At 30.0% G+C, this 9,507-nt stretch overlaps 1 protein-coding gene across 8 annotated transcripts in view; it reads right to left on the bottom strand.

Moving 5' to 3' along the window:
- Nucleotides 1-3,287: 3,287 nt before the first annotated feature.
- Nucleotides 3,288-9,507, bottom strand: part of LOC106458459 (polypyrimidine tract-binding protein 1-like) — an 85,802-nt gene continuing 79,582 nt past the window's right edge. For all 8 annotated transcript variants that reach the window (XM_013917975.2, XM_013917976.2, XM_022384663.1 and 5 more), the window contains 3 exons: nt 8,252-8,329; nt 5,952-6,015; nt 3,288-3,656 (listed from right to left, as the gene is read on the bottom strand). In XM_013917975.2, coding sequence (XP_013773429.1) covers nt 3,588-3,656; nt 5,952-6,015; nt 8,252-8,329 — 211 coding nt within the window. In that variant the 3' untranslated portion in view covers nt 3,288-3,587. The remainder of the gene's footprint in view (nt 3,657-5,951; nt 6,016-8,251; nt 8,330-9,507) is intronic.

Below are 9,507 nucleotides of genomic sequence, written 5' to 3' on the forward strand. Positions count from 1 at the left end.
TATATATATATATATATATATGTGTGTGTGTGTGTGTGTGTGTGTGTGTGTGTGTGTGTGTGTGTGTGTGTGTGTGTGTAGGTATAGATATTGTAAAATGGTGTTATTAAACTAATTTTTGCAATGGTAACTACTGTCTGCAGGTTTTTAAAACAATTCTAATTTGGATTAATTTCATAATTTTAACATAGTATCTGTTCTCAGCCTCTTCTTGCCTTGATTCAAGCAGTCATATTTCAGGTTTAGATTCTACAACGTAAGTCAGTTTGAAATTACTATCTCAGTTATTAATACGACAATATTTGAAAGAGTTTTAACAATAAGTTTGATCAAATACACAACAAACAAAGAACTGATTTAAGCACTGACCTTAATTTAAAACTATTATTCACCTATGCAAGAAATACTAGTAATGAAATTTCTAAAAAACAGTTTAATGTAAATCACCATAACCAAACACATTTAACGTCAATTGCAAATGTTAGTGCTTTTCTTCAATCGTCCAACAGCACGACCGTCTCAGAACGGCGCTGCACTACATGCCGATATTTTGTGTTGTAATCCCCCCAAAACGATTAAGACAGAAAAATTACTGCCATTTCAATTTTTAAAAACTGCAACTAATCATCGGCCTAACATAACTTTAGAAATAAAATGGGTTTTACACTATCAATTATAATATATAGGTACTTCACCTATATCTTACACTTTTTCAATCAGTCCTTGATGTGCAACAGTGTAAATGTTAATATTAATAATAAAAATTATGTACAGTGAAGTAGACAATGATTACAAGTTTTAATTGACAGATTTCCTTTAGCCCTGTATACAATTATGTAAAGCAATCTTAGATCATTTTAGCATTTTATTCGGCAGATAGTTTTAGGCGCCTGTTAAAATGTTTCCAATAGTGAACTTTCTTTAGTGTTATTATAAACTATCTTGCCTGCTTTTTAGTACTTTATCTATCTGGGAAAGATAAGAGGTGACAGAGCACAAACAATAACACAGATACAGTTCAGAATTTTAATAACAACATAGTGAAATACATAGAAAAGATAGTGTAGAAAGAGTACTCAAGATAATAAACAACCCCATTACAGATAGGGGAAGACAGAAGAAAAAAAAAACAAGTTACAAAAACAAATACATAATGTGATCAACTTGGCATATAATAGGCTAGCCAATGTGACATAGATAGAAAAAAAAAGGCTATTACCATACATCCAACTTTTTTCCTGAATATACCATTAATCTAAACACTTAAAAATTATTAGAAATTCCCAATATTCAAAAGAACACTTTCCACCACATTACAGGAATGAAAAGAAATTCAGAAGATGTAGATATGGAGAGAGAAATAAAAGATTACATTCATGTATGTAAATGCTAGTAACATTTCCATTCAAATAAAATCACTAGTTTGCACATGAGAAATGTCCAAGTTATTCCAAAAATAGATGGACGTCAACCAAATGCTCATAATATGAAAGATTCATAAACATTATAAGATCCAGTGAGATATGTAAAGCATTTCTTCTGTGCTCGTATTAACTAGCTGAATTTCTGTAAATTTTCTTCTCATAGGTAAATGGAATGACAGGGATGTGCTAAAATACAACTTTTATTTCAAAAATTTTGTCTTTCTGATACAACTAAATGTGAAAGCTCATTTCTTGATAGGGTGCTAGAAAAACAAAAGCACCACCTTTATGGTAAAGGCACCTATTTTGAGGAGGGTTTCTTTATAATATTTAAATTTTCATCACATTCTTCTATACATAAAAGGTCATTCACAAATTATGTAGTTAGTAACGGAGAGTTAAAACTTTACCAGAGGGATGCTCAGTTTCATATGGGATGATTATAGCTACAGTAATATTTATTTAAGTAATTTACCATAACAATGCAACAATAACAACCTGATAAACCATAAGGTCACAAGTTAACTATTTATGAGTTTCTAGTTAAATAACATGCAGTTATCTTGTACACAGTTACATAACTTATGAACAACCCCTTATATCTATAGCTTTCAGTCATGATTTTGAGAAAATATGTAACAATGAAAAAATTCTTGCACAACTTTCTGAAGCATTTATTCAAATACATAACCAACAACAAACCAACACATTTTTAACATTAAGCAATTTTGTTTCTGTTTACCTTTTCTTTTAAAAATTATATTTTCTAAAATGCACGATTTCTTTAAACTTCACAACTGTGAATACAAAAACATTTAACAAATATATTTCCGTTTTTTTTTGGGGGGAGGGGCAAATGTGTTTTTTTTTATCTCTTCTTAAGCAAGTTAAAACTACAATAAATACAGATTTACACACAAGATGTGCTCTGAAAAATATGTAAATACTGATTATTACTAAGTTCATTTTAGTTAAATGCATACATTGAAATATTTCAAATAAGCCACTATTTTATCGTAAGATATCAAAACAAATTATCTAGAAAAAGAAAAACTGGAACTTGTTACTGTATCAAATGAGTTTTAGCTAAATAAAATTAAAACATTGTACTTAGTAGCTTAAATCATCATAATACTTGTTTTGCATAAAATTAGCTAAACTTAATTTGAAGTGTAAGGACAGCTTATGTTAATGAACGAGACTTTATTTGAAATGGAGCTAGAGGTCATAAAGCTATAAGTATATGTAAGTGCATTTAAAAAACAGCAGCAATACCAATAAAAGATAATGACAAGTTATCAATGCACATGTCACATCCATATCTATGTAATTTACCCTGCCATTTGTTATTTAACATACAAGCATGAAAAACATTTTACACATGAAATTTTAAATATGTAAAATTACCTTTTCATTTTCTTTACCACTGTCTTCTTTGGTTTTAACAATGCAATTAAGTCAATTTCTGAATACTAAAAATCAAATAATGTTCTTTATATATCATGTCCCTATTAACCAGTACTTGAAGAATATTCTTACAGGTTAGCTAATAGTTTAATATCCCTCTAGCTAATATGTCTTATTGATACCTGTATTTTATGAAAAAATGTTGTCACTAGATATGAAAATAGAGATTTACAAACACAAATGGCATTAGCTACAACCTCTTAAAGTTGCACTAGGAAACATACAGAAAGCCTGAAAAAATATGATATAAAAAGTTCCATACAAGACATTTAAACAAACTGCTCACAAAACGCAAGTCTTGATATTAAGTATGAATACCAAGAAACAGTTAAAAACCTATAAACACCTGAAAAACATCCCTTCTGATTGTGACAGGCTTTTCTCGTGTACTCTGTAAAACTGATTTTTGTCTCTCTTAGAAATTGGTACTGTTATGAAGCAAGTTTTTTGTAGAACTTCTCATAGCTTAGCAGTGAATGTCCTACAGGTTTAAAGAAAAGTCAGAGAGAATAACAATAAAAGAAATATTTCTCCTGAGACTGCAGTACTGATCGTGTTGTTCTACATTCTGGTTCTGTTTCTGGTGATATAACTCATCACAAACCAGAAAGAAAACCATCTCAATCAAAAGGTTGTTTCATGGTTTATAAACCATAACATTTACTGAATGAAGCTGCAGAGGTGGAAGGTCACTGTTCAAATAGTTGATTTGGAGAAAGACACTCTTAGATGACTGGAGTCTGTTAACTGGTAATTGTGCATTTTCTGTATGAAAACAAAACAACAAACATGTCCATAACAACTTCTAAAAATGGTTGAACAGAAATACGAAACACAAGTTTAGGTGTAATTCCAATAACCCATAAGTCAAAGCAAAAGAGAATATGTTATAACCTGATACCAGGACTCAGACTGACTGTGATAAGACAAACATATATACATCATCAATATTCATAATAACAATGGCCCAGGTTAAGTAGGTGAATTGTAGTTATTATCAATTTTATACAAGTTATTTACAAACCCAGTTTTCAGAGTAATAATTAACAACACAACATTATGTATTTTATTTATATATATATATATATATTATTTAATTTTTAATTAACATTACTATCATTCACAAGAACTGGCAAACCAGCAACCACAGCATCAATGTGACAAAACTACATTAGCTAAGAACACACAAGTGAAAGCAAAGGAAAATATGTTATATGTTAACCACACTACTCTGCCTCATCCAGCACTGACAAGACCTTTTCCTAATACCATGATCATCAGGTCGGCTGAGATATGACAGACACAGTAATTCATGATAATGATCACTTGGATAATCTTGTAAGTTTCAATAAGATTGTGTTATCATAAATTACCAAACAACATAATTTACTTATAAAGTTCACTGCATTTAGTCTAGGAAAATTCAAATGCAAAACTTTTAGTTTATTACTTTTCATATTCAGTGACAAAAAGTTGAATCACACTACTAATTCTATCTTAATCTAAATTCCTATAAATGTACAAATACAAGAATGGATAATGACAATACAAGAACACTGGGAAGCCATATCCTGTAGCATTTATTAATAAGGGTAACTTTTCAATTTGGAAATTCAGTGAGACAGCAACATAAAGATGGCAGCTAATACTGAAAGAGCTGATGATATTTGAAACAAGTAATAAATAATAATATTACAAAAAATAAGGATGATGTAGGGATGGCAATGCCAAAAAGTACAGAAACAAGGTAGGGATGAACACACCAAACCATACAAATATCCCTACATAAGTAGCCAAATCTTTTCAAGTGTTGAATTCCTTTCAAGTGCATGAAATCTTATAATGGCTAATTTCCATAAGCTTGTAACATTGACTTGGTGGCTACTTATGTCGGGATTTTTGTATGGTTTTGTGTATTCACCCCTACCTTGTTCTGTACTTTTGGCTCTGCCATTCCTGCATCATCTTTTTTTATTACTTGTTTTCCCTCTTTTATTAAACAATACCAATAAATATTTTATAATGAATAGCAGTCGCTATGAAGGCAGCAGTTTTAGCCTGGTGTGGTGAGTTGTCTTGATGGACATCATGTGTTTAAGTTAGAGAAACTAATACTGTTTCTGCACTCCCCAAGTTAAACTGCAACATTTTGGTGTGTAAATCATCGTAACAACTTCAAGCATTGGTGAACTTGCTGTTCTGATGCAAGAATCAGAATAATCAACAGAACATTTGACTGTTACGCTACTCACCAGTTCTCTACTTTAGCAATAATTTTTCGCTAAACTGAAGATCTTAATAGGTTTTGAAAACCTAAAAAAACCTAAGTTAGGTGCTTATAAATGTATCTTACATTGTTATAAGAGAGATTTGAGACTATGATGAGCAATACATAATATGCATTGGCCTCTTTTTCCTAGCCCATCCCTACATATCAAGCACTACCATGCTTAGCGATAAACTCTAGAAAAGGTTTCAGCTGGATAAGTGACTTAAATAAAAACATCTTAACACATACTATTCTTCATAAAAAAAAAGTTAACAGCCACCACTTAAAAGCTTATTTTCATACTAAAAAAAACACTTCTAGCTTGACAAAAGAGAGTGAGGAACTCATTAAATACATGCTTTAAGCAAGTTGTTTACATTAAACCTAATCATGATAAAACATCTAGTGGTTAAAACTTGGAAAATAACAGAAGTAGAAAAAAACAGAATACAATGCAAGCTTTAGAAAGACAAGACAATACAAGAATAAAGGTGGCCATTAGTATTAAAAGAAAAATAGCAAAACCAATAGGGTAAAATAAAAGAACATAAATATTGATGTATGTTCACTAGAACCTTCACAAGACAGAACCTATACATTGATTACCTTAAACATAATTTTTACTAGCAGGAAAGTAGCAATAGTGTCTGAACAGTTTAAAATTTTACATCAATTTAAACATACACAAAAAAACAATTTTTTACTAATCACTTTGTTATGTACATTAAGTACATAAGATCTATTATGCAAAACAACTTTGTAAAATTGTAAAAGAAAAAGGTTAAACTTACAATCAAGGCATTCACTGACTCTTCAACGGATCCCATCTGAATTAGAGCCATTTTTCTATCCTTTCTGCAGAAACCAATGAAATATCTTTTTGTATCATAGCTATAACACATTTTCTTATGCAGCTGTTTTATCCCACAGAAAGTAGTTATTCATATTTTACAGACTATACATGTATATATATATAACATTTTAATATAAAGCAGTCCAATCTTACAGTTAGAATAAATATAACAGCTGTTCTTTTTACAGGCATGATATAAATAATAATACAATCTAATATCTTCTTATATTAAGAATACTGGGGTTAATCACACTTTATATGAAAGTCACTTCAGGTCACGTTCTGCTCTTGAAACTACTTTCTTTACCAATGATAGTGCTTAATTTGATGGTCACAATTTTCAATGTAACTAGCTTCCATGAATGATGACAAAAAAAAATCAATATTAAACCATACGTCATGACAGATTTGATACTATATATGAATGTTGGCTTCTAGCCAAATGAAAGGTGCAAAAGTCCACTGAAGCTGCGCCACATGACTTGACAAACATTGTCAAATTGTGTTGCCTTTTTCATGAAAACAGTTGTTGATTTGGAGTTGTGGCTAGAACTTCTATCAACTTCAAATCCTTATCTATTATTTTTTAATAGAAGGGTCTGTTTTTGTTATCACAACCTTTATTTTGTGACTGAGGGTATTGTTCCAGATCGGCTTAAGGGTTGAGTCACACAGTCAAAAGCAACATTACAATACTTACTATGTCACCTTTATGTTGACAAACTCTCAAAAATCAGCTCATTAGTTTCATATAATTGATTAAATACATCTTGGAACAGCTAGATAACAAAGTGAACAACTTAAAAGTACATTTATGAATATTAAGAAATGAAACTGAAACTTAAGTAACCTATTAAAAAATACCTTATTACTATTAGGAAAAAAAAAGTACTTAAAACATTTAAATATTTATTTTTAAATAAACTAAATCTCTCTTTCATTTTGATTTTTTACCAAGTAAGTTCTGCATCTTGGAAATTTATTTGTTTTTAAGTACCAAGATACACAATGGGCTACCTGTGCTTTGCCCACCATGGGTATCAAAACATACCATTGAGAAAAAATGCAACAGATGACTTTGATATAAAGCTATTCCTCTGTCACTGGTATGGTAATTTAACGAAACTTAAGAAAAACTTACTAAATAGTATCTAATGGTATAATTTGATTTAGTTTTACTGTCATTTTGTATGCTGTGAACTTTACAAATTTTAGACATTGTTTTGAAGAGACATTAAAAATATCTCCTTTCATCTTAGAATTAAACTTTAAATTTTCATGAGAAATTTCCATTTTTATATATCTATTAAGTTTCAACAGGATTGACATTCATTAAAATATTTGTTTTGATACTTTGCCAATTGCAGTACTTATCACTTCCAAATATAAAATGTATAAAACACCACAGAAACTGACAAGGATTTAATGGTGAGCTGTCACAAGAGCTTTGGAAACATCATCAAATAAAACTTGGTTACAATATTGTTAGTCAAGATCAATTTATATCTAATAAATATAGTTTAATTCCAATAAATTAAAAGTTATTTGGTGTATATGTGTTTTATTAATAAGATTAACATAACAATAACATTCAATATGTAAGGATTTGAGTCATCAGAATATTTTGCCATTGCCTTCCATAGTCAATAAACCTAACTAGGTTTATCTGAAAATGTTCATAACTTTCAAACAAATATAATTTAACACAAACATTTTCAGGAGTGAAAAGAATGTACAAAAAACTATAAACAAAACAAATCCCTGAACTGTAGTTTGTTCCTAAGTCTTTTAAACTTCCCACTAGCTTCTGTTGTTGTTCTTGAAACTATGTGCTGCAAGATCATGAAAGGGCAAGAATGAGGAGCTCTAACAGTAAAAGCTTGAAAGGGAAGGAAAATCATGTGAGAAACAAAACATGAGTAATTAAATCCTCAAGGGATAATAGCTTCTTAACAAGTTTAAACCTATGGTTTGGGTTGGTAAAAAAGAAATCTAAAGAAAATTTATAAGGGTGTTGTTTACAGCGAGACACCCCGGAGCTGTGCAAAGATGCAAGTTATAAACAAAGTTTCAATTTAAAAATATTTTTGAGCTGAAATAGAGTTAGAATTATTATTTTTACCTGAATTTTGAAATTTGATATGAAGATATACATTCAACAACTGAAAAGTGCTCTCTGGATCTAATAGGGTTAATATAAAACAATCGCTTCCAATAGAAACAATGAAATATACTCACTGAAAGAATTTAAAGGCTATGACTTTCCCTCCAGTGTTTTGGAAGGCATCCTTTATCTCTTCTTCAGTCACACTTGCCCTAAAAATCAAATATACAATAGTTTGACAAGACCACTCTTTATAGATGTCTTGTAATTTGTAATATTCAAAAGAAAAAATACATTTATATATTAACTATTAACCCTATCACAATGGGTGCCTGTATTTTACAGACCTGGTAACCACCATGTACCCATGATGGTATACATACTACAACTCTGAAAATATTGAATGTATCTTCATGAAATTTGGCAAACTTTACAAAAAAAAATCAGGATTTTTAATTAAGTATTTTTTTAAATTTCTCTTTAATTATATGGTATCAGTGTTGACTGCTCTGAGTGCAAGGTGAGTTTTACGTTAAGACTAAAAATACTTTTCTTCAACAGAAAATTTTCAAGTTTCGTTTGCATAGTTCCCCTCCTAAACAAATATCAAATGTTTTTTGTTTTTTTTCCAGAAAAACTATATTTTATCTGTTATTTTCTCTACCCTACCTATATATACGAGTGTGACCAATTTGACTTACCTCATAACCACCAAAAGAAATTGAAATAAATCTAAATTACCTTTTTTTTCTATCTGGAATGACTGCAAATTTTAACAGAAAACCACAATTGTTTATCCTAAGTAGCTTAACCCTTTTGCCACAGGTATCCTTTACTGCAAATGACACAAAGTTTTAGTGTCTTACATTCAAAGTTTTATTAAACTACTCTTTGTTTATGTTATACCAATTATTGTAGCATAAAATATTAGCTATTTTAATAGTATATAAGTTTTATAATGTAATGTTTAAAAAATCCTGAATTTCCCCTAGTTTGACACACATAACACATTTTCTCTAAGTACTTCTCATCTATATTTTATCCATCCCCACCAGAAACTACGAAGTTAAACGTAAATTACTCACTATAAAATCATCATTGCTCAGACAAACCATAATTTTTATAGCCTTCAATTTTGTTTGTTTACAGAGCTATCAAATAGGAAATCAAACCCCTCCTGCCACACCCTCTCATTCAGGATTTGTTAATAGTTTTCTCTTATGTTTAATTATATGTTACCTATAATCAATAGAAAGCCAAGGTTTTCATCTATCAAATGACATTTTCTATTACATTATGTTCTGAACACAAGAAAGTTAATTTCACCTGTAATACAACTTTGTTTTCCACGGGAATGACAACAGGTAGCTTGGATGAAGTTGTAACAGCT

This window comes from Limulus polyphemus, unplaced genomic scaffold (assembly GCF_000517525.1).
Source record: "Limulus polyphemus unplaced genomic scaffold, Limulus_polyphemus-2.1.2 Scaffold466, whole genome shotgun sequence".
Classification (NCBI taxonomy): domain Eukaryota; kingdom Metazoa; phylum Arthropoda; class Merostomata; order Xiphosura; family Limulidae; genus Limulus; species Limulus polyphemus.